The sequence below is a fragment of the Dunckerocampus dactyliophorus genome, chromosome 18, assembly GCF_027744805.1.
Source record: "Dunckerocampus dactyliophorus isolate RoL2022-P2 chromosome 18, RoL_Ddac_1.1, whole genome shotgun sequence".
Taxonomy (NCBI): Eukaryota; Metazoa; Chordata; class Actinopteri; order Syngnathiformes; family Syngnathidae; genus Dunckerocampus; species Dunckerocampus dactyliophorus.
Window position 1 is genome coordinate 6295823 of NC_072836.1, and position 26557 is coordinate 6322379.

The 26557-nt window shown below is 42.1% G+C and overlaps 2 protein-coding genes across 2 annotated transcripts in view; both read left to right on the plus strand.

The window, feature by feature from the left end:
- Positions 1-16026: 16026 nt before the first annotated feature.
- hs3st4 (heparan sulfate (glucosamine) 3-O-sulfotransferase 4) overlaps positions 16027-26557 on the plus strand; it is a 116499-nt gene continuing 105968 nt past the window's right edge. Inside the window, exon 1 of the mRNA XM_054759388.1 lies at positions 16027-17318. Within this exon, the coding sequence (XP_054615363.1) occupies positions 16744-17318 (575 nt within the window). The 5' untranslated portion in view covers positions 16027-16743. The remainder of the gene's footprint in view (positions 17319-26557) is intronic.
- The window catches only part of kdm8 (lysine (K)-specific demethylase 8), a 224356-nt gene continuing 215065 nt past the window's right edge, over positions 17267-26557 (plus strand). The window contains exon 1 of the mRNA XM_054759383.1: positions 17267-17318. The gene's annotated coding sequence lies outside the window, so the exon portion shown is untranslated. The remainder of the gene's footprint in view (positions 17319-26557) is intronic.

Sequence of the window (26557 nt, forward strand, 5' to 3'; positions counted from 1 at the left end):
TTCCCAAATTGGGATAGCCTATGATATCATTGGTCTTTAAGCTGAACATGTATTTGACTACATGGATGCTATCTTTCCACACGTGTTTTATGGTAATACCATACTACAATCAACTATACCGAATGTATAACAAAAGAAGGTTACCCCAAAAGTCATTTGATTTTATTCTGGCACCACTATCTTTTCCACTGACTGATATTTTTTCAATAAGAGGTGATGCAACACAGAGACAATGTGATGAAGCACATCTAACTCCACAAAGATTTCAGTCAAAACATCAAATATCCTGTCTCTACAGTGGATTCCTGCAGAGAAAAATCATCTCCTGTCTGTTGGAAAGCAGGTAAAAGTAAAATAGATGTTAATTATTGCGTTCCGTAGGTGGTTGATTCCGCTGAGAGAGCTAATGGACACTTTGTTTAAAAGACAAAATGTGTAGTTCTCCCTCTTGAAAGGCATTTTTAATCAAAATCTTGCTTTTCCATTTTTTAGATTGACCATAAAACAGCACCTGACACCAGCAGAGCGCTGGAATTATTACATAATTAGCTCCTTAAATAGATGATATATTCCGCTCTGGGTTCTTTGGACAGCTACATTCATACGCTTCCTTGCCATTTCTCCGTCAAATGACACATTTCTTAGTCTTGCAGCCGCAAGATAAGACGAGCCGGACAGTCGGAGAGGAGTCTCGTGAATTGATGGAATGGCGAGGAGTTGCTTTTCATTCAAAAACGTGGCAGGAATTGATAAAAAGCCTCCCGCCGAGCTCTCTGTGACCTTCAGACGCCGTCTTGTTTTTGCCTCTTAGAGTTCATTTTCATTTGGAGGAAGCCTGTCTCAGGGAATTTTTAGATGGACGTTTTGGGGGCTCAGCACTCGAGCAGCAGCGTAGGTTTGAGGGGAACATTCGGTCCATGAAAGAAGTAATTTGTCCCATTTTTAATCTGTATTGCAAGACTCGCTTACATGTTGCTGCTCGTCAAATAAATACTCTTCTTCTTTCTCTTAGCAATATTATTCCACACATTTTGCAGACCTTCCAACCTTGAAATTGCCCACTGTGATATTTTTATATGCTAAAAAAGATTACACATAGTTAGACACTGCTTTGTGTGTTATGTCTTTTGCTCTATTTTTCCCATTTTTGTTGGTTTTTTTGGTTTAATTGTACACTAATCCCTTGTTTATCGTGGTTAATTGGTTCCAGACCCGGCGTTGATAAATGAATTTCCGCAAAGTAGTATTCCTTATTTAGAAACCGAATATTTGTGTAGGTACAGCATAAAAAACCTGTTTACAACCTTCTAAATAGGATTTTTAACATTATTAGAGCCCTCTAGACATAAAATAATGCACTTATTGTCACCTTTACACTCGTATTACCCAGTATAGTAGACACAATAAGAGAAAATAAGACACATACGGCATAAATAAGAAACAATATAGACTCACGTATGTTAGCATTGGGAGAGTTCCTTGTTTTTTTTTACTTTCGGTTTGTGGACTGTATTCCTGCGGTGGCTATTGTCTCATCAATGTAACAATACCGGCACGTTGTGACCAGTGTAGAATACTACATACTGTTACGTCGTTGAACGATGGGCTCCACACAAGAGAGGCGACAAACGACTGCGATTGGTGAAACTCATCGCCATCGCATAGCCAACCCTCCACACAGGAGGCGACAAGCTACACCAGTGAGCAAGGCGTGAAGGGAATTTAGGGGTACTCACTTGTATCACGGTCGGGTCTGGAGCCAATATGTGGTGTTTTATTGTTTTTGCGTCTCCAAATTAACAATGGTCGACTTCTTTTTACACTTTTAGGACACTTAAGAACGCTGAAGCACAACTTGAAACATTGCTTCTACCGGTCATAAAGGTTTTATGGAGGCAGCAGTTTCACCCAAGAACACATTATTTGTATTTCTCCTATTTCTACCCGGAAAACAAAGAAAATTGTAAGTTACTGTGTTCAACCTTAGAGGTTCCATAAATCATTTCTGACACCGGTACAACTTCCAGGGGAATTTCCCGAGGTATAAATTGGCAAGCCATCATTAAAGTATATGATGTGACAAAGCCACAATAGACTTGTAATCACGACTACATTCTGTGCGGCCCGCTATGTCACACCTGGCAGATAAGAACAGGCTACGTCTGGGAAGAAATAGAAGGGGGGGAAAAAAAAACCTCACCAGAATTTTTATCTCGCCCGACAAAAGGGATAAACTTGACCCTCGTCTGGGTGTTATCAAACTGGCGTCAGGAAAGAACATATTTCTTGTCCATGTGGACGTTTAGCTCGTGGTCTTCTGTGGACGGCTGGCGTCACTGGACAAATGTTCCCTGTGCAGCGTACTTTGGATTTCTGCGCTCTTGTGCAACATTTATTTCTATCAAAAAAAACAAAACAAGCCAGCTTGTCCAAATAGTGCCAACAATTCTTACTCGCTTGGAACACATGCAAACTCCTCTTCCGTTACCAAATATGGTTCCCTACTTGCTAAAGCGCTACTCAACATATGACCTTTCAATGAACAGCAATTCAAGTTAAAAAAAACAAAAAAAAAACAGTTGGGAATGAGAGGACACGTTTTAAATGCCTGCCATGTTACTAAAGATAAAAAGAGTTCAAGCTCTGAGGGCGAAGGGCTTAACGACTCACAAGAAGGGGAAGAAGAGCAGCATAACAAGCCTGACAAGACAAACGTGGGCTCAAATGAATATGTTGGAATATCATGATCAGGGGCAAGAATATGGCCTGTGGATGAACAAGCGCAGGTTTGATAAAGCTCAGAATTTGACTTGTGTGTGGCACAGTTTTTACCTCTTTTAAAGACATATTTAATACAGAGCACTGATTCAGTTGCAAAATGAATCAGAATTATAATCCCGATAGTGCTGATTTTTGGAGACACTGCCTTTGGGATTTAAACAGTCATATGGGTGTTTTCATTGGCGTACAGGGCAGTTATGATTGAGCCCTCTGGACTCTGCCTAGCAACAACCGGCTTTGGAATTATGTGAGCAGGAAAAATAATTAGATGTAGTTATTATGTTTATATCAGTTGTAAAAAATAGAACAAATATCCAATAATAATTTATAATAAATAAAAAAACATTACATTTAAATTTTAAAACATTATTTTATAATTTATTAAATACAAATTTAAATGTTAGTAATAAAAAACTACTTTATTTTTATTTTTTTCTCTGTAAAAAAAACTATTTAAAAAACGCAACTACTAATATATATATATATATATCTATATATATATATATATATAAAATGTAAATACTATTTAATAAAAAAATGTACAAAAATAAAAAATGAATTAATTGGTTTAGATTTTGGTCATAAAATGTAAATCAAATACATTTATACATAATTATAAATAAATATTATAATCGAAAAATACATTTAAACAATGAATGTTGGTTTAGATTAGTCAGATTTTTTTGAAGGTCTATAATTTCAGAAATAAAATTGAGCAACTCTGTTGGTTCGAATGTACTTTTCATTTATTTTATTTGACATAAATATATTACTGTGAAATGACGCTTTGTTAAAGAGGCAGTCATAATTAAAATAATGTTGCTGTGCCATTTATTTTTATTTTTTTAACTATCAGAGTAACAGAAAGAACTTTAGTTTTGCTGGTATGGAGCCTAATTTAAAGTTTGTGCCCCGCCATTTTGTTCATTTAAAAATACCACTATATGCAGTTATTGTAAAATGTACAATTATAATACTTGTCTATGTTATAATACTTGTCTGTTTCCTCTTGAATTGAGCCGTAATTCAATAGACATTTGCTCTTCTTTGACTGAAAGCCACGGAGGAGTGAAGAAAACGATGGGAGTCAGCTGGAGGATAAATGCACCCAAGGGAGGAACTGAATGTTTTTATTTGATTTTTTATTTTTCCTCTGAAGGCGGCAATAAACACTGACCCTCTTGTTTTTCTGACATGTGACAAAGCAACGTGTGAAAATAAATCCCGGCACCGCTGAGCAGAAGCGGGGTTGGAGAAGGAGGGAGGTGCTGTGCATGTCACTGCTGGCTAAATCAGGTGCACCATCATCACAGACAGCTGCCTCCGCCGTCATGCTGATATTTTACTTTTCTCTGCCATTTCTTTGTCTCCTCTGCAGCATTCAACGTCTCAGCTGACACAATCTACGCCAACATGTTTCATTTTCGGATGAATAATCACCTGGCTGTGGTGCGGTTTAATCCCACCTTATCGCTGACGTGAGGATCTCAAGTTTATCTATGACCCCGGCAGAGGATGCTCGTTAATTACGCTATCTAACACTTTCTGAAAACTCACAACATCGCAGCTGCTTGAAAACATGCAGCATGTCTTCCATCCTGCATGAAAAGAAGCATGAAATACGCCAGTGTTGGTTTTATTCTAACATTACATGATGATGAACCTGTTGGGTTAAGACCGTATTGGCTGGCCTTCCTGTCTAGCAAATCATTTCCATGTGCTGGTGCAGGGGCGGGGGGGAAGAAAAAAGATTTACATATGCATGACTTTTAGAATGCAGAGGCATTTCTCTGGCAGCGCTATTAAGGGAGTTCTCCATTCAGTGCACACGGCTCGCCAACTCTACGGCATTCTAATGTGGTCATTTGAGGGCTTATGGTGCACACACCAAGCAAGACAACATGGAGAATTTGCGGCTCAAGTGCCGCAGAAAAGGACTGCACAAAACCTGTCTGGTAGAGTGCTAGGCTTTATTTTAGGATGTGTAGCAAAGCCTGTTTTTAAACCTGCGTATACACGGGGTGGGATCATCTAGATCGGGTCGGGGGTCATGAAAACCCGGAACTTCAAAAGCGCACATATCATCTCCTTTGATGAGTTACACGTTTCACTCAGGACGTACTGTTGTCCCTCGCCACTTTGCTTCACTCTATCGCGGTTTTTCAAAAACATACGGATCAATAAATCATGCTGTTTCGTGGTTGAAGACGGCCTGTTATTAGTCAAAACATAAGCATTTACGCAAATGTTATGTATTATTTGCCTAAATTCAGCATTTTCAAGCATAAAAATGGCTAAAGGACTAAAATACTAATATAAGGCAGTCAAAAGACGCTATGATATGTACTGTAATATACAAGCACCGGACTTTAGGCCAGTTTTGCAGGTGTGAATTATCTCACAACAGGCACAATGATCCCTAATAAAAACACCGCTAGTGTTGCAGTCGTAACCCACGCCGAGCTGAAATTCATCTCGGAACCCCCGACATCACTTCCTCCCCACCCCTCACTCAGCTCTCCTAGGGGACACATTTATAGCAACACACACGAGCATGAGTCTTATTTATGTCTTAAATGGCTTCTTTTCTCTTATTATGTCTACCATATTGGGTAATAAGAGTGTAAAGGTGACTATATTTCATGTCTAGAGGGCTCCAATCATGTTAAAAACTGTATTTAGAAGGTCGTAAACAGGTTTTCTGTGCTGTAATTATGAAAATATTCTATTCATAAAGAGTAAATCAAACTTTGGGAAAATTCACTTATCACGGTTGGTTTGGTTGGAACCAATTAACCGCGATAAACAAGGTATTACTGTCAAGCGGACCAAACTGCAGTGATGTCCCTCAATTATGTGCCTATTGTTCTCTTATCCCTCCCCCTCTATGCTGTCTTCTCTCTCTATCTACCACCTGTCCCTCTACTCTGTCTCTCTATCTCCACCCAGATGGCCGCCCCTGGGGTCCGCTCAAGGTTTCTTCCCGAGAGGGAGTTTCTTCTTGCCTCCGTCTCCAAGTGCTTGCTCATGGGTTGGTTCTCTTTAACGTATGAGGAGCGTGGTTGTAGGCCTGCTTCACGTGTGAAGTCCTTTGACGTGACTTTTGTTGTGAACCGAGGCTACATATAAATAAAACTGACTCGACTTGTCTTGACCCTTGCATCAGCATATGGCATCACCGCCATGACAGCTGTCCTGTCAGTCAGAACGCGGCGAGAGGCCATGAAGGCGGCGGCACCCCGTCGGGTCCAGAAGAACTTTGTGGATCTTTCTGATGTGCTGAGCTCAAGCCCACTTTGTGATGCTGCACTGACAGGTAAGCCTTACAAACTTTACAATGCAGCCTGGAGGAAAACTACTCCTACTACTACTACTACTACTACTACTACTACTACTACTACTACTACTACAAATGTATGCATGAATTGTTTACTTGTGTTCTCCACCACTGCAAACTACAAGCACATTATTACATTCTAATCTTTGTAAAGGCTGACTTTTTGAACCAGCTCTTATATTAGACTGTTCCATAATGTTCCTGTTTTATGCATGTTTTACTCACTTAGGTACACAATTTCAACAACCTCATTATGACATTTTCAGGCAAAGTCATCAACAGCTTCTGGTCTATCTGTAGGCATTATTATTTTATGGACCATTTGGGGTTCTTTGGTTGCTAAAAGCTGCAGCAATGTTACATTTTATGGCCATTCATGCTGTGCCAAGCGTCTGATGTGCTCTGCTGCCTATTTGTTTATGTCTCGGAGACAGAATGTGTGATTTATAGTTGGACTGGTGGGGGCGAAAGCAGAGAGGAAGCTGTTCTGTTCCTCCCCTGCTTGTCGTGCGCGGCTGCCGCTCTCCCGCCGTACAGCGTTCACCCAGATATGCACCCTCGGGCGAGCGCGCCTTTCATTATTTCTTTTGAAACTTCCATCTGAAGTCTCTGAGGGATTAGCCCTCTTGATTCCTGACACAGTCAATGAAAAACAAGCCTCATGTACAGCCAGAGAAGCCAGGCTCAGCCCTCGCCTCCCCTGCCCCCCTCGCAGCTCAGTGTGAACATGCACAATGCACAATTACACCAGCGGACGCCTACCCTCCCCTCGTTTTTTTTTAAGACCATATTGGCTTATTCATATTTGGCTGGCAGGAGATATCCCACAATGCTGCAGCACAGATTCTTCCCCAATTTATGATGCATCGCACGCCTTGTTTCTATGGAAACGCACAACTCAACTTCATTAAGTACACTTGGACCATCCAATTATATCCATGAGATGGATTTGCAATTACAGTTTGTTAGTGTTGCAAAAACTACACAACCGATTTCCACCGAACTTGGTAGAGGAGTGACGCATGGGCCAAGGAAGAACCTACTGAAATTTGGTGCACAGAAGAATTCATTTTCCCTTTTTGTTGTTACAGTCTGCTTTCTTCGGGGGGGCCAACAGATGGAGCTCAATTCAGCATCTTAGCATTTAAGCCATTTTAGGTATAAAGTTACATAAAGACGAAGCACTAGCTCTAGCTAACATGCTCGCTGTGCAACGCCGTCTCTCTCTTTATAGCACGCTCCTCTCTAGCAGATATCTGCAGCTGTGTGTCGTCGATGGCCTTCTCCTGCTGCTCAAGCTTGACAAAGTCATCCAAAACACGGCACGCACCTCGTGGCGGTGTAGCAAGCAAATAGCACAGACAAGAACGCGAGGTGCATTCACGGGTCATTTCATTTATTTTTTTGCCCTGGCAATGACCCGCGACCCACTCGTCGAGTATCCGGAAAGTGATACTTACAGTATATTGGTATTGGTTGATATCGGTGTTGGTATGAAGTGCTGGATAGTTGAGCATTTGTAGTTGCAAGCTATTTACACAAAAATGGCTGTGAGTTGTGTTATTTTCAGTGCATAGTATATCAAGTTGGACACTGACTACTCTAAAGTAATCCAAGGTGACTTTCTGTAGGATAGTCCCTTGAGATGATATGATACATTGTTGTACCTAATGGCTGTGGTCTATTTTGAAAAGGGCTGTGAATGACGGGGTACGGCACGTAGATCCTTTTGGGAATTGCTAGTTGCCTAATGACTCATTGCCTGCTCGTTTCCCTTTGCGTTTACGTTTGTCAGCACTTTCATTGCCGTGCACTTTGCTACTAATCAGGTGGAGCTAATCTGTTTAGTTTGCCCTTCAGCTACGGTTTACTGTACGCCAACGTGGACACGAGTATCTGCGTCCCTTAATTAGGCCGTGTTGGACCGTTCGTTTAGCATGCAAAGCTGCAAAAGCCTCCCGCTCCACCCCCCCAGCAAGCAGTCGCATGGAGGCCAGCGCTAATGATCTCAGCAAGTGGCATCAATCCATTGGAGCGCTGCATCAAGTGCACATTAATCTTGCCGCTGATCCAGTTGATGAATGACCCCGGCTAGGAGGCCCCCCCCCCAGCAGGTCCCACCTTAATTACGCAGAGGGAGTCACACCTGGGAGCTGGTGACGGGGGGGGGAACACATCTGTGGGCCCAAGAGGTGGCGTGCCATAATGTCATCTAGCTTTAGGAGAACTCAACGTGTGTCCACAGGGCGCAGGCCCACAGCCCAACGCAATCTCATCAATAGGCATGGGACATCCTACCACTGCCATGCTGATGACACACAATTATATTTACTTCTGCTTCCTCGTCAACATCCACCTGACCATCCTGAGATAGAGGCGTGGATTAAGCGTAATTTTCCTCAGCGAAACTGTTCCAAAACAGAAGCCACATTAATCACATCCCCCTTTTCCACATCCGTCACCAACCTGGGTGTTGAAATTGATCCTCATCTCACCTTGGACACCCTCATCAAAGACCGTCTTCTACCACCTCAACATCGCCAAACTTCATCCACTACTCACCTGGCAGATGCAGAAGAGCTCGTCCACACCTTTGTCTCCTCCAGGCTGGACTACTCATGCACTTCTCATCAGGATCCCTGGCAAGAGCATAAAGAGCACCGCCAGGATCCTGATGAAGATCCGCAAATATGACCACATCGCCCCTGCTCTGAAATCTCCTCACTGGCTTCCCGTCCCACTTAGAATTGAATACAAGGTCTCCCTCCTCGCCAATCAGCGCATTCACGGACATGCCGCCCCCCAATACCTCAAGGAACTCCACACCCCCCAGACTTCCTTATGCACCCTCCGTTCTACAACCAAAAACACCCTTGGAGTCCCCAGAACCAAGCTCCGCACCATGGCCGACCGGGCCTTCTCCTCTGCAGCTCCAAGGTTGTGGGTGCCCTCCCCGACCATCTAAGGGCCCCCCAGACTGTAGAGGTTTTTAAAAGAAACCTAAAATGCATCTTTTAAAAGAAAGCATTTTTTTTAAATATTGTGTATAGGTTTAGTTTTAACTTTAATTTTAAAAACTAGACTGCTTTGTTTAAAAACCTCATTTTTTACTCTGTAGCACTTTGAGATTGCGTGAAATACAAATCAAGGTATTGTTATTGGTATTATTATTATTATTATTATTATTATTATTAGCCACGACTTGTGGTTACGGAAAACGTTATAATATTATGGGAATAAAGTCAAAATATTACGCAAAGAAAATTTCAAAGAAAAATTCAAAGAAAAACAGCAAAAATGAGAAAACAAAGCAGAGAGCTAACACGCTGAGATGCAGTGGTCCTTGCATCTTTTTATTTTTCATTATGTGGAAAAACGCTGGACAAAGTTTGGACACCCTTGCACTAAACATTCCGTAAAGCGCGTCAAGCCTCCAAATGTCACACGTGACTCCGGTGTGCTCCTTACACGCCAACGTCCAGGCTGAGTCGATGACGAGGTGGAGTTGATAGATACCATCCTTTTAGCGGATCAATAATTCTGCTTCCCTGCAACGTTGACCGGGCTGCCACACCGGCCACTAATTAGATGATAAAAGTGATGGATGCATATTAAATTCAGCTGCACCTCCCCGCTGCCACCTCAGAGGACTCCTTTGGGCTTCGCCCCGCTTCCAGTTGACCTTTTGGTTCCCGACTTTATAATCGGGCGAGGACGCAAGCACCCAAGCTGATCACGATGCAGCAATTAAGCCTCGCCATGAAGTGAGGTGGTTGCATCGGGGGGTGGGGGGTGGGTTGGGATGTCCAGTGGGATACATTGCAGTCGTCTCCAATAAGAATATATCTCATGTTGGATCTCATTAGACTGCACAGGTGTGAAACAGTCAAATCCCCATTGATCCTCATTTCTGTTGGTTCTATTTGCTTACAGTCACGGTAGCTTTGCTTCGGGATAAAAACGGGGACCAATTAACCCGACAGGGAATCCGGTGGGTCACATGTTCACTAGCGTGCTTAGACGAGGACGACCGGTCAAGCGATGCAAGAAGGGAAAATAAAAACCAGAATCAAACGAGGCAGCTTTTTAGGCTCACGTGGATCTGCTGTCAGGCTCGCTAATAAAGCTACAGTTCCCTTTTTTTTTTTCTTTTTTTTCTTTTTTACACAGCCAATCGGGGCTGCAACACAATTGTTGGTTTGGCCGTTTTTCCTTAAAATTAAAAAAAGAATCTCCATTCAAACGCAATATTATTATTATTAATTATTATTATAATTAAGCATGATAAAACATGAGAGAATAATAGTTACAAAGACAATTACATTGGAAAATGAGTTTATATTTATGTTTTATATTAAATTGTAATTTATGAAAAGCAGTATAGTGTATTTTACTATAAAAATGATAGATGTATATATGATAAAAATATTAAATATGTGAAAGAATATAACAAATATAAATAAATTAAAAATCTGAAGAATATAAATACATATTAAGTGTGTTTTACTAGATAGACATATTACTCATAAATAGTACATTTAAACTATCCATCCATTCATTTTCTATACCACTTCTTCCTCATTAGGGTCGCGGAGGCATGCTGGAGCCTATCCCAGCTGACTTCGGGCGACAGGTGGGGTACACCCTGGACTGGTCGCCAGCCAATCGCAGGGCACATATACTGTAGACAAACAACCATTCACACTCACATTCATACCTATGGACAATTTAGAGTCGCCAATTAACCTCACCTGCATGTTTTTGGAATGTGGGAGGAAGCCGGAGTACCCGGAGAAAACCCACGCGCACACGGGGAGAACATGCAAACTCCACACAGAAATGCCCAGGGGAGAATCGAACCCGATCTCCAAGCTGTTACTGTGTTGGCCAACATGCTAACCACTAGACCACCGTGCGGCCCACATTTAAACTAATTATAAATATTATAAATATAATAAACAAATACAACTATAAATATAAAACATTTAAAATAAATATATATATATATACACATATATTTCTCTTTAAAATGGTAGTTTTTACCATAAAAATAATAAATAACACCATTAAACTTTTAAAGATGCCATAACAGTAGAAATCAAACTAAATACAAATAAAATGAAAAAAATGCATTAAAGAAATAGAAATACACGAAAATACATCGATTTTCTAAAAGTTATTAAGCCAAAACGTTAACACAACCAAGTGTGATGACCGGTGTAGGATGCATCACACGCTTAACACAAAGACTCCTGACTCCTATGTTGATATGAAATGTGTCTTGTTAAAAGTGACAGTGAGAAGCGTTTGCTGTTTTCTTTCCCCATGTATCTGGTCACATAGCGCGCGCATGTGTGTGTGTGTGTGTGTGTGTGTGTGTGTGTGTGTGTGTTGTGCTGCAGTTGTGTGCTATCTTTAGGGTGTTGATGTTAGACTGATGTAACACATGGCCAACTTTTTTTCCCCTTTAAAACCGCCTCAGTACAGCAACATAATGGGGCACAATTAGAGCACCTCTAAACAGAAGCATTGTCATGGGAGCAAAATGCTTTTTTTCCTCTAAATTCCTTCCAGTTCCAACTTTTAAGTAGATAGTGTCTTGCACGGATGACATCCTTTTGCCCTTTCCTACAGTAATTTTCCAAAAATTGTAAAACTTAAAAAAAAACTTTGAGTCTCATAAAATTGCTACTTTTTATCTCTTTCAGAAAATGTCTTTTTTCTCCTAATATAATATTTTACAGCTTTTTTTCCATTTCTGCTGTTTTTTAATCCATTTCAACTTTCTTTTTGTAAGTTTTCTTATAATTATGACCTTATTCCCATCATATTTTGACTTTATTCCTGTAACATTATAACTTTGTCTGCAACCTAATTTTCCGAAAATTACAATATTAATCATTGTTTTGAATGTTTCTCGTAATATTACAATAAAAAAAAATACATTTTTTAAAATATATTTCGAATTGCAACTAAAATGACGTTATTTTTCCTCATAATAATACAACTTTATCTCGTTGGATAACTTTTCTCTTAATATTTTGACTTCACTCTTGTAAAATCACAGCTGTTTTTTCAATTTCCTTCGTTTTGCTCAATCTATTTCAACTTTCTTCTTGGAAACTTGACTTTAATCTTGTAATATAACTTTTTCCGCAACCTAATTTCCCAAAAATTACAACTTTATTTGTTGCTTTGAATGTTTCTCACGATATTACGATAAAAAAAATGTCTTTTTCCGTTCATATTTTAACTTTATGCTATGACACTGACATTATTATTGTAAAAGTACAGGAAGTATGTTTTTATTTTTCTGATTAAATTCTATTTTTAGAATGTGCTGCAAGCCAAGAAAAAAAACACAGTTGCCGGCCCCAAATGGCCCCCGTGCTGTACTTTGGACACCCTTGGTTAAGTGCAATGATGGTAGACAATATAATGATAGGCCTACAGTCCTGGCTACATACATTTGGCATTTGTGGCGCCCCCTATGGGTTGTGATCAAAATGCCTTGGAAGACATGCTAGCGTACATGTAATACAGATATCGTCAAAGTTTTACAAACATTAGACAAATGCTCACGACTCGCGAACAATTAGTTGCCAAGTATCGCCCACGTTTGGCTTGATGGCGTCCATGTTTTTCCAACCAATCTTGCTTAAATTTTATACACTGTGTGTAAAATTTTGAGCTGTGTGAGAAATTTCAAGTCAAATGTTGGGGGTTTAAGAAGAGCGCCACAATGTGGTGTATTTGTTAAAAAAATAACACTTGCAACACAGTAGAGGTGCACTTTTTCACCCCTTTGTGTAGAAAGGCGTCCTAATTTTGTTGGGACCTGACTAAAGAGCTAAAGTAAAGAAACACTTCAGATGCTTCTAAATGCTCATCTCGCCCTCACCCTAGTCGTTCGTCTCTGACGAAGACAGCCTGGGACGGCAACAGAGTTCACCATCAGGCCGTCTTCTCTGCGGAGAGCAGAATATCAAGGTGGCAAGGCGCAGCACCTGAGCTGTAAATATGTTGCCGAGGTGCCAGCAGTCTGATGTATTTTGCCGTGACAGCGCGAGAAATTGCGCAGGCCCCGCTCCAGAGGGTTTTTGACAAGAATTATTTTTGCAGTCTTTTGGAGGGTGGGGCACAGAGAACCCCCCAAAAAAAACATCTCCACGGTGCGTTGTCGTCGTGCACCCACTGGAGGAAGCCAACACCCACCCCTTCTGTCGTCACGGCCTCGCTTCAGCCCAGTCTTGGCAGGTGTTGTGTGGGATGACAAGCTGTCTTTAACCTTGTCTGTGTGCGAAGGCTCCACACTGTCCAAAACGTTCCCAAAGTGGCACGCAGGTGCAGGGGAAACGTGCCTGAAATAGCCTGATTTATGAGCACCAAACGAGAGAAAAATCATCTTCCCTCATTTGTTTGCTGTACTTTTGCTCCCTTTCCAACTTCATGACTTCCTTATGGCTGTGATACCGACTCTGACCCACTCCTAGCTAGACGAGCCCGCTCTGTGTACGTGTACGTACATCGCTTCAGGCTTCGCTACACATCGTAAAATAAAGCCTCGAGCTTTGCCAAGTTATTCATCAATCAGCTACGGACATGGGAGCAGTGAGTGGGCTAAGCTAGCATGATGTTGTGTAATGTTAGCACTGTAGCATCACATGGCTATGCTAGCGTTGCTAACATTTGCGTCTTCCTGTCCCACTCCGTAATACACTCCTAATCAAAATGTTAAGACCAGTTAAAAAAATTGCAGTAATTTACATTTTGCACTGTTGGATCTTAAGGAGGTTCTAAGAAAAAACAGCAGTAGACAAAAAAACGTTTGTAATTTATTGCAAATAAGTATTAAAGTGAGCTAGGAGCTGACCCAAGTTTTAGACCACAGTCTTTAAAAGCCAAAATCGTGGCAAAAATGATGGCAAAGGCAAAAAAAAAGCTTTCACTTTTTGAACGCGGTCAGATTGTTGAGCTGCATAAGCAACCTCTCGCAGTGTAAGACAGTCTTCAAAGATCCTGAGGGTTGTGGAACAAAAAGTCAAGTGGTAATCCTCAAAAAATGTCACCGGCCCTGAGCCTGAGGACCCAGTTGGCTGTCCGTCAAGACACGGGACGATCCTCTGCCCAAATAAAGGTTGTTACTGGTGCAGAGTGCAGTCCAAAAACCATCAAACGGCATCTGCGAGAGAAGGGTTTTAAGAAGAAAAAAATGTCTTCAAAGGCCTCGTCTCCTTCAAAACCGCAAAATTGTCTGTTTGGAATTTACACAAGAGCACCAAACATGGGACACTGAAAGGTGGAAGAAAATTGTATTCACTGATGACGGACCTGATAGCTTCCAACGTTACTGGCATGACAATGAGATCCCACCTGAGATGTTTTTCCACACGGCACACCATGACCTGGTGTGCTTTTTCCTTCAATGGAAAAATGGAGCTTCAGGTTGTGCAGGGGCGTCAAACGGCAGCTGGCTATGTGGAGAGGTTGCAGGAAGCATCCCTCATGACTGAAGGCCCTCGTCTGTGTGGTGATGACTGGCTTTTTCAACAGGACAACACTGCAGTTCACAACGCCTGCCTGACAAAGGACTTCTTCCAGAGGAATAACATCACTACTCAGAAACCATCCTGCGTGTTTCCCTGATCTAAATCCAACTGACAACATTTGGAGATGGATGGCAAGGGAAGTTTACAAAAATGGACCTCAGTTCCAGGCAGTGGATGCCCTCCGTGAAGCCATCTTCACCACCTGGAGCAACATTCCCACGAGCCTCCTGGAAACACCGGCATCAAACATGCCCTAACCAATTTTTCAGCTGATTAACGAGAATGGCACAGCTACTCATTAGTGACTTTTTTCGATTTCTATTTTAGGGGGGGTTTCAGGTTTATTTTTTTTAGCTATGGTCTTAAACTTTTGATCAGCTGATGAACAGCCTATAATACTTGTTTGCAATACATTGCTTGCTAATATTTCTCACTCCCATTTCTTCTTTTTGCATTTTGAAGCTCTACTTTGAACCTCCTTAAGATCCAACAGTGCAAAATGTCAATTCTTGCAATTTTTCAACTGGTCTTAAAATGTTGATGGGTCGTGTATTATGTTGTCGCTGTGTGCCATCTATATTACGTTGGACAAGTTACACTTAAAAGGTGCACGGTACTGCTTCTTGGAGACACTCTGTTGGAGAGAGGCCTGGACAAACGGGTCATGAGCATTAAAGCTACAGACACACAAAAACGATGCGTTTCCAGTCAGGCTTTACTGAAAGCACTTTTAAACTGTCTACATTCCGACGTCAAGGCGAGATTTTGTACAATTCACTTCCGTGGGACCTGTGAGACTGATTTAAAATTGCTGAAAAATAAAAAGTATGTGCAAGTGACACAAAGGGCGGCGTCCAGACACCCTGGCAACACATCCCGCAGCTCATTATCATTCCAGCTGTTGTAATATTGATGATTTATATCCTAATAAGATCTGCTGCTTGGGCTGCATGTTGATGCATGAATAAAAAGGCAGGCAGTGGTGTACCTAATGATGTGGCCTAAACACTTTTAAGCTTCCATCAGAAGCTTGTCTGACTTCCACAGACAAGTGTGTGCAAATGCAAATGTTTTTCTCGCCCCTAATTTTACTACCTGAAAGAACGCAGCGCCTCCTTATGGGAAATGTTTAGTGCGCATGTGCACGGAGAACTGTTGCATGATTGCATGCATTAGTGCAGGCTGCCTTCACTTTATTTGCTTGCATGTTTAAGTGCTTCGATGGGACACCAGCAGGGTGCAGACAAGAGCTTTTGTGCACAATCATGTGGCTAAAAGAACAATACGTTTATTTATTAGATTGTTGTTTAACGAGGGGGGACTTTTATCGAATAAAATCATGTCACGAGAAGCTCGCACACAAGCTTTCCATAGGATAACCCCCCCGGAATGAGAGGTTTGTATGGGGAGGTAGGCTGGTAGCGCACGCATGAGGTGTGCACACGCCTGCGAGTGAGAGAGTTAGTGAGTTCGGTTCGGACGCGCTCACGCTGCCAATACGCGCGTCCACAAGCGGCAAGCAAGCAAGAAGGACGCGTTTTGTTGCACCTCCTCTTCTCCAAACACGAACAAGTAGCAAAAGATCCTCCTCTTACTGCAGGGGATTATTCTTTGCATGGATTAGCAGCAGTTCGGTTCTGGACGGATGTGTTGCGCACTTGCAGAGGGGAGACCCACTTCGCCGAGCAGCATCTCTTCTTCTTCTTCTGACTCTCTCCGCTCCACGTCGGGCTGCTGTCATTTGGAAGGACGCCAGCCTTGCCGAACCTTGCAAGTTGGCTCCAATAAATTGTGACATTGTCCGTCAGACATCAAGAAATCGATCCTCAAAAAAAAAAAGAAAAAAAAGGAAAAGAGACGCGGAATTTTAACGATCCTCTTCCCTCCTCCTCCTCTTCCACCTCCTCCTGATAAATATGCGATCCGGCGTGTTTGGCTCGGCTCGGTCCATCTTCAGCATGCAGCAGGGACTGATTCTTGCTGATTTTTGATTTTTTTTCTTCCTTTCTTGTCCATGCAAGACCCGGAGTGGAAACATGTCTGTCCACTTCTCTGAGAGGACCCCTGCTGTCAGAGATGGCATTCTGGTCCAGCACTTTCACCTCTAAAGTGCCCCGGAAGATCTTGTTCATGTTCACCCTCTCCCTGTCGGTCACCTACTTGTTCTACAGCTTGATGAGCTGCTACAACTCGCTCCAGTTCCCGCTGCAGGACAACTTCGCCTACCAGGCTCGGCTGGCCACCGAGGAGACCACGTTGGTGAGGGACCAACTTTACTCCACCTCCTCCCAGGCCCAGTTCACCCACAGGAGCACGGTGGTGTCCATCGTGCACCAGGAGGAAGAGGTGGTGGATGAGGAGGAGGAGGAGGAGGATCATGCCAGGGCTGCAAGCTGGACCGGAACCCAGGCGACGTCCGCCACCGAGCCGATGCGCCACCGGGCGGTCAGCACCACGGAGGGCGACCTGCGGGTGAACTGCACCTCGGATTACGGCGAGAAGAAGCTCCCGCAAGCCATCATCATTGGGGTGAAGAAAGGGGGGACCAGGGCGCTTCTGGAGGCTCTCAGGGTGCACCCGGACGTCAGAGCCGTAGGGAATGAGCCGCACTTCTTCGACAGGAATTATGAGAAGGGTCTGGACTGGTACAGGTGAGGGCAGCCTCGGTCTATCACCGTCATTTCTTTGGGGTACAATGGCTTGTGTGGTAGCCTCTTGGAGTCACCTGATGCTATACATTAGATTACAATGTACCGTTTGGTCTCCTGGGAGCGTGAAGGTACCTTCTACGTACGGGAAAAGCTACCGTGAAGTCCAGTAGTGAGCCCGAGAAGGTAAATTTGTGTACGTCTACTTGTATAGCGTCTTCTCTGCAGTAACCTGAAAAGTTCTGCTTTTATTGACACTTCTCTCTGGTGCTCGAGAAGGTACAAACTGTCACACTGATGTCCAGCAATTACCTTTAGCGGGTACATTTGTGTTGGCGTACGCGTGTCATACTGTATGTCTTGGGTTGCGGTACTCAGAAAAGTTCCGCTTTTATTGACACTTATGACTTGGCAGCAGACTTGAAAACACACAAACTGTCACCTTAAAGTCCAACAATTTGCCCTTGGGTGTCAAATTTGTGTAGATCTAGGTTACCCTGAAGTCTGATTAACCCTAAGGCAGTACATTAGCGGTGTTGTCTTGTCACGAGTGTGATACCCTGGACAGTTTTGCTTTTATTGACACTTTCAGAAGTTGAGCCATACTTGCAGCCTTTTTTGTCCTAGAAAAACTACAAACCGTTCCCTTGGAGTCCCATAATTAGCCCTAAGGTGGTAAATGAGTGTAGATTAGGCGTATAATGTCTTGCCTGCAGGGTGATACCTTGAAAAGTTCTGCTTTTATTAAACTTCTATGACTTGGGACCATAGATGCACCTTTTTGCTTTTGGGAAATGTACATCCTGTCACCTTAAGTCCAACAAAATGGTAAATTAGTGTCAACTGAGGATTCCAATGTGTTGCCTCTCAGGTGGTAGCCTGAAAAGTTGTGCTTTTCTACCCTTGACTCTTGACTGTTGCTGTTTGGGAACACACCTGTTTCGAATTACATAGAACTCCCGTAATTCATACCTGTCAACATCTGGATTTAAAAATGAGGGACACTTCCCGGAAAATAAGGGAAAATTCAGGCCACTACACCAGAATTCCACCCAAGAAAAATTTTTCCGTCCGGGACGGGGTGATGAAGGAAAGACCCGACTGCCTGCTCTGGTGCAACTGTGTTGTTTTACTGAAGTGCTTTTATTTTGAAGGCCTGACTCTACCAACCCCAGGATGTATTATGTCGATGTTGCACGAGTGTTGCAGATCAGATCGAAAGCTCTGGAAGAGGATTTTTTTCCCCATTGAAAATGAAAATATTGAACAAAAAAAAAAAAAAACAAAACAGGAGGGCGCCGGGAAAGAAGGTCAAAATACGGGAGTTTTCCAGGGAGAACGGGAGGACTGATATATGCCACAATGAGTCTTATGAGGTACATTGGTGTGACTTGAGTCGTACCCGTAGAAAGTTCTGCTCTCATACTTTTACAGTTTGTACCTTTTTGGTCCTGAACAAAATGACCTTGGAGTCCACTGAGTAGTTCTGTGTGTACGTTAGTGTCGATTGTACCTACTGTACCCCTCTTGCTGACACTGAAGGTTAGGTCGTCCTTTGGGGTTTCTTGTCCAAAAGTGCTACCCCCACATCTTGCAAGCAAACATGGTCGTTTTGTGGCTCTTGGGCTGACACGTTTTAGAACCAGGACAGTTCCCTGCTCTAACAAGGTGGCTGACGGCGATATTATCCAGAAAGATTGCATCTTTACACACAGCACACTCACGCACAAACACACATCAGTGTTTCCCACAGGACTGCGATCTCTTTTTTTCACTGTGGACTGTCGTGGGGGGTGGGGTGTGGCGGTTACATAATGACATAATCTGCAACATTGCGTAATTGGCCATGATTCGTTCGCGAAAAGTGGGTAAAAATCATGAAAAGCAAATTCTCTGTCAGACCAGGTGCATCACAATGAGTTGATGAGGTAGCGCCAAACAGGTAGCGCCAAATGTCTTTGTGGCAGTCCAACTGTGTTTGTATTTCCTACATTTGTCCTTCAGTTTTTTTTTTTTTAACTTGGAAAGAATTTTAAGTAATATATCGTATGAATGGATATACAAGCGGCCGCACGGTGGCCAAGTTGTTAGCATGTTGGCCACACAGTCAAGAGATGTGTGGCGTTTGCACGTTCTTCACGTGCGTGCGTGGGTTTTTTTCGGTTTCCTCCCACATTTCAAAAACAATGTTGACTCTAAATTGTCCGTAGGTATGAATGTGAGTGTGAATGGTTTGTCTATATGCGCCCTGCGATTGACTGGTGACCAGTCCAGGGTGTACCCCGCCTCTCGCCCGAAGTCAGCTGGGATAGGCTCCAGCATACCCGCGACCCTAGTGAGGAATGGAAAATGGATGGATATATATGCTATATAGATGATTATTTACGCACATATTGACCACAATTACTTTCAAAACAATTTAAAATATCACAAAAAGGTTTCACTGTGCTTTATTTTGATAAGCATGCAGCAGAATCGCCTGTCGCCACATATGCCAAGTGCCAGCAAGGCATATGTGACCAGATACGCGACACGTCTTGTGTTGACTTTCACTTTGTTTCTTATTATGGGGAGAATGAACACCAGCCCGTAAAATGTGTGGTCAATTGACGACAGCTTGTCACATGCCAAGCCTATCTATGCCAGCGCGTGTGATCGCTCACGTTTCACTCTCAAGCCACTTTCGGACATTTTTGTTTACATGCCTGCATGGCTGGTGGCATCGAGATAGCTCGTTTTTGTTGGGCAAGCTATGAGCATGATCATAACTTACCTTTTTTTTTTTTTTTTTTTTTTTTAAAAAAAAGCTCACCAGCTGATGTGGAGTACTTCACCACAGAATATTTAAGTGTTCTATTCCAACATGACACCTCGGTTCATGCTCTGCTCGTTGTTGACAAAAGTTACATAAATAAGATAATAATTAAATAAGTGATAAAGAATTTCTATTTGTCATAAAAAAATTTTTAAAAAGCTGCAGACGCAGCAGCGGCACGACAAAGCGGCGGCAGTCCGCACTCCCATGCAGCCCACCACCACAGCTTAAAAAAATCCCGGGGGAAACCCTGAAATCAGCACAATAAACCGTGACCATTCATGAGGTCTAAGTGTTTTCTTCAGCAGTATACAAATCATGTCATATTAATTCCAGGTAGATCCTGTAGTAGTCGCTTTAATCCTATTGTCTCCTTAATCCTCTACACAATGTCCAACATGTTCCTTACCATCTGACATCCTGTATTTGCAAAAGTTGAGCAAATGCTTTTTCCCCACACGTGTATGTGTGTGTGTGTGTGTGTGCGTGTGTGCGTGTGTGCATGTGTGTGTGTTTACGCCGCCTTTCATCAGCCACTGATGCTGCTGACATTCATTCTGCTTTATTAGCCAGAAAAGAAGCATGTGTATCATCCGCAGTGTTTGGGAGTAAAAGAAAGAAGAAGGAAAAAAAAATCAATTTGAGGGTTCATCCGTGGTCAGTCGGTCACCGGACAGCGCTGGCGCATAATGATGTTTGACCGTGGGAATTCAGCGTTTGGCTAATGGGAGTCAATGAGAGCGTCTCGGTGCGGGCAGAGCATCTGATTCATCACGCTGGCTTTTGGCGGCGTGTTTAGCTTGTGTTCATGCTGACGGCTTTCATGAGGCGTATGGCGAGGGGCTCATTAGACAGGAGGATGAGACGTTTACATAAATAAAATAAAATGGGAGGTGTGCTGAGTTTTAGGGTCCATTAAATAAACCCTAAAGAGGCCGCCAGTCCTGCACGTGTCCATCATGGTACTGCACATCATATCATGAGGATGCTGCGTCATAAAGTGGGGAACTAGCACTGCATGTCATTCTCTAGATACCAATTATTCATGTTAGAAATCGCACATAAAAATCAGTGAACAAATGAAATGAAATGTGTTAGTGTTTCCCACAGGACTGCAAACTACTTGTGGCAGATTTGTTTTTTTTGGTGGTGTGACATAATGGCGGACTGGTTGAATATGCATAACCGGCCATGACGCATTTGCAAAAAGTGAGTAAAAACATAAAACGCAATCCAAATGTTTAGAACACGTGTCAAACTCGGGGCCGGGAGTCAAATCTGGCCCGCGCTGCGACTTCATCCGGCCCACGGAACCGTTTGGAAAAAAGCATCGAGTTGGCCCGCCTCGCCGACCTTACAAAGTGCTTACAGCGATCTGCATAATTAAGCGGTTCTCCGGTATAAACTACTCCTCTGGCATTTTAGTTATAAAAGGGGAAACAATATTGTACATTGCACGAAATTCACAACCATCTTAGCAACGGTGCCGGATTTAGACCAAAAGTCTAAATAATTTAACTGTGATGAAGTGATCATTTTAACTGCAGCAAAGCATGCTGGGAAATGTATTATCATTTCACAGATGCAAACTCTTCCGGGTTACACGTCTCACAGATTGTGATGTTTTGTGTTGATACGGTAGCTTTTGCCCGGACATTGAGAGAATGACAAAGGTTGTGGATCAACAATCACTTCACTGAAACAAACAACCACACCAAAACAACCACAGACGATATCTGCAGTCTATCGTAAAGTACAAATCTCAAGCAGAAAGGAACGGAAACGAAAAAAAAGCACACTTCCCCCACTCTAAAAAATGTCCATCCACGAGTGAAGTTTCAAAAAAGAAGTATGCCCACATAAAGACGCAGTCACCAGCTGTCATGCGCATTTTGTCCCAACTTGAAAACGCAAGCACAGGAGTGCATTATATTGTATGTTATATTGTATGTTGTATGCGCGCGGGGAACCGAGATAAAAGGTGTGTAGGCTGATTACCTACCTATTTGTCTGTGCTAGTGGGACATTTTCTCAAAATCTGACCATACTAACTACTATTTTTTGAGCCTGGATTATTGGGGCATGTCCTGTCATGTTGGCAACTTCAAAAAAGCATCTGCGTGTGTGCACTTGTGATGCATACAAGTGTTCTTCCTTTGTTAATTATGTTGGTTAAAAAGACAAGAAGGTTTTAATACTTTCAATATCCAGAAATATACAAGTGTTGAACATTTCAGGATAAATAATAACAAAAATACAATGTTCGGAGGTGGAGAGTGGGGTAATATCCAGTTCGGCCCACAACCTAAACTCGGCTTTGAGTTTTGGCCCCCTGTATGATTGAGTTTGAAAAACCCTGGTTTAGAACTACAAACGAACTTCCTTCTGTCCCTTCCTTTTGTGTTTTTTTTTTTTTTTTAACGTCACAAACAAATTTGATGGGTGAGGGGCCGACAGCAGCAATCGCCGCTCGTCCAAAAGACTCTCGACTAGATTTGTCTATTTTGTTTTTTTTAAAAGACAATCTAGAGGGGTCTGAACACTCGCTAAATATAGCGACAAGGTCACTAAATTGGCAACAGCGATCCCTCCTGCAAGTCTTCTTATTCTCTGGCAGACCGGGTGCGTTATAAGCAAGGTCAACAGGTAGCGCCCAATGTATTTGTGGCGGTATCTGTGTTAACTATGTAGCATACGTGGCAATGCACAACAATGTGTGCCACCTGTTGCTAGACAGATGAGTTCAAAAAAAAGAAAGAGAAACAAGGGTTTGTAAGTAAGGAAAAGAACAAGTATTTAGAGGGTTACCGTGTTTTTTACCTTTTATTCCAGGTATACTGTATTTGCAATGCGCCTTCGTCATTGGTTATTAATGAGAAGGCCGAGTTTTAGGTTTCCATATTAACAGGGCTTAACTTATTTTTACACTTACTGTACGTCACCATGAATTGATGAGTCGATCATGAAGAATTAGTCAATTGCATGTAATTGATTGCTGATTAATGCATACCGCATGCATCTCAGAAGCAATTGAGTATACTACCATTAGGCCCTACACCAGGGGTGTCCAAAGTGTGGCCCGCGGGACATTCAAAACATAATTGAATTGTAAGGTTTTTTTGTAATTTTTGAAAACTAAAAAAAAAAAAAAAAAAACAGCAAAAATTAAAAAAAATCAGATGTAATGTTGCGAGAATAAAGTCGAAATATTAAAAGAAAAAAATTGTAATTAACAAGAAAAAGTCATAATTTTATGAGAACAACATCGGAAGATTGAGGAAAAATAACAATTTTAGTAGCATACAGTTGAAATACTGAAGTTAATGTTATGAAAATAAAGTCAAAATATGTGAAATAAGTTCAAAGTCATAATAGTAAGAGAAAAAAACAAAGTTGTAATTTATAGAAAATTAGGTAGGTTGGGGAAAAAGTTATATTATGGGAATAAAGTATAAATATTATGGGAATAAAGTCATGGCATGAAAGGAAAATTTACGAAGATTATTTAGAAGAAAGTGGAAATATTTGGAAAATTAAAAAACAGCAAAAATGGGCGGAAAAAAGAGCAGAGACCAAAGTTGATACTGATAACTATACCACAAGGCTGGGATACAGTTTTTTTTTTAAATATATAACACTTCTTAGCATATCTACATGTGTTGCTTTACAAAATATCAAAGTGGCCCTTGCCTCCTTTCACTTTTCAGCATGTGGCCCTCGGTGAAAAAAGTCCGGACACCCCTGCTGTACAGTAAATGGAGTGCACTGCTCGGCTGCAGCCAGCAGGGGAGCTGTTGATTCAATCCAAACAAGTCTGAAGTGCAACACATCAGATCACATGCTTTTCTATTGCCATCATTTCCAAATCTGACCAGCACCCCCAAACAGATTGTGTTAGAGCTACCACAGTACTAAATATAAAATATACACTAGAAAGAAGGGAAAATAGTGCCATCTGCCACTGGAATGGTGCATTCAGGAAAGCTGGGATTAATAAACCTTGACTTTGTTGAAGTGGTCAGTGCAAGAGAAGAGAAGACGTGGTGTTGTCATGATAAAGACAAATTAAACAGAGCACGTTGTGGTTGGTTGTGAATGATGCATACTGTATATTTTAATGCACGTCTCCTCTCGGCCTAAAGTGCTCTTAAACGGACGCAGGCTAACAGAGGTTTGCAGCCATTTGACATTGCCGCTGTTCAAACAAACTCGCTGTTAATTTGAGGTGCAAACACCTGCTGCACGCTTGGACGCCTGTGATAAGTAAACTGTGGGGAACACAGATGAGATCATCTGTCATGTGTTATCTATGGAGGGAGTGTGTGTGTGTGTGTGTGTGTGTGTGTGCCGAGTCACTGGCCTTCTGTTATAGTGTGGTCTTTGAAAGGAGAGAGCAGTGGATTTAGTACGAAATTTGATGTTCATTCATAATAAATGCTTCATTTTGCAGTATGGTTTTTGTTTTGGAAGAAACCCTATTTGATTCTCTGGTCTCCTAATTCTCTCATGATTGTATGTACAGTATTTGTGTGAGCTAACTCTTCTACTCCTTAACTGCTGCATGCAAAAAGGTGAAACTTTGTCAAAACATGCACCCCTACTGTCTTGGTTGTGCTATTAGCTTTCTGAGAAATACACCACATGGTGGCGCTGTTATTAAACCCCAAAGCTTGACCCCTATGATTCGGACTGATTTGAAATTTCTCACTCAGCTCAATACGAAACATCAAGGTGTTATTAGTCATTATTAGTCACATAGTCACTAACGAATTTGGTACACACCTTTAAGGGACTGACAGGCACATGTGTGTCAAATTTGAACAAGATTGGTTGAAAAACATGGCCACTATTAAGCAAAGCGGGGCAGGACTTAGCAGCTACCTGCCACTAAGTCATTGAGCAGTTGTCTAATGATGATAAAACGTTGGGGGTACCTGTACTACATGTATGCTAGTGTGTATACTTTTTTTTGGGACACCCTGTGTGTATGTATGTAGTATTAGTAACTTTATTATGTTCATTTTTTTGTAAAGCTAACTATTACTGCCTGCTACTCATCACTTCATACAAGGCTTTGTGTGGTTTTGTCCTCCTCAATCTGTGGCCAGATTTGCGATTGCAGTGTTTTTAAATCTTTCATGGACACTTCCTCCTGTGTGTATTGGGATTAATTAGCAATGGAGCTCTATCTTTACTGTGCACAGGAGGACTTGCAGCCAACTGGCACTTGGAATGTTCCGAGAGCTGAGGCGCCGCCACCACGCGCAGCACCACCATGAGGATTTCACTCATCTGCTCTCCTGAGCATGATTCAACCCACTGCAAGCCGACTTCACCTATCTATGTAACAAAATTAATAATACAAAAAAGTCATATTTGCACACACCGCGTATCTGTATGCAGAAGAAGTTTGTGAAACGGACACTCTTTACTTTGATGGCGAAGGCTTTCCGTCGCAGATGAGCCTCGTCAGAATTGTTTTACAAGTCAATCACGAACAAAACCTGAAACAAAGACTTACCTTCAAGTGATAGCTGTGTAATATGAAGGTGAAAAAAATATCTATTTTTAACAGTAAGCGTCATACAAGTGCAAAAAGGTGGAGGAGGCATTAACGGCAAGCAGGTGACAATTGCAGAGAGGATGCGATTTCCCAAATGTGAAAACTTATTATACTGTATATAACAACTCCAATAATGATTATGGGGTGCATGAGAAAGCGGAAAGGAAACAGCAACAACAGAACCAATGTTGTAATAGCGGCAAGGAGCAAACTGCTCAGCCAGTATTAATAAGACAATGAGTTAATTGTAACAACAGTACAACAAGCGTAAGGCGCAACTTTCCCCCGCATGCAGAGGTAGATAAAGCTGCTGGATGCTCACCACTCGTGATGTAGCCCCTGCCATCTGGTGGCAGGGGGCTAGTAAAAAATAGGGATGTGAAATGATTCTAGGAAGATCTAGAAAGCTTTCTGTGCGGCTTATCGTGTGTAGCTGCTCTATAGGAGTCCACAATTCAGTACAAAGGCCCGAAAATTAGCATAATAGGTCCCCTTTAACGCTGATGTTTTTGACCTGGAGCCAATTAGTTACCCTGGCGGTTATATGCCATTGAAGCCCCGGGGACATTTAATCGGAGCATTTAAGGTGTAATCTTGGAATCTGTCATTTCCTAAATTTTAAAACTCATATCTAACAAATACATATTTTACCTGTAATAATAATAAGAATAATAATAATAATGATAATAATAATAATATAGAGTGCATGAGAAAGTGGAAAGGAAAACATAGCTCTTTCATCACATGGTCATTGATTAACAAGTGTAATGTACAGTGCAGCAGCAACAGAACCAATGTTGTAATAGCGTCAAGGAGCAATACAATACGCAGCAGACTCCCATCCTCTTTCATGAGCGTCTGTGG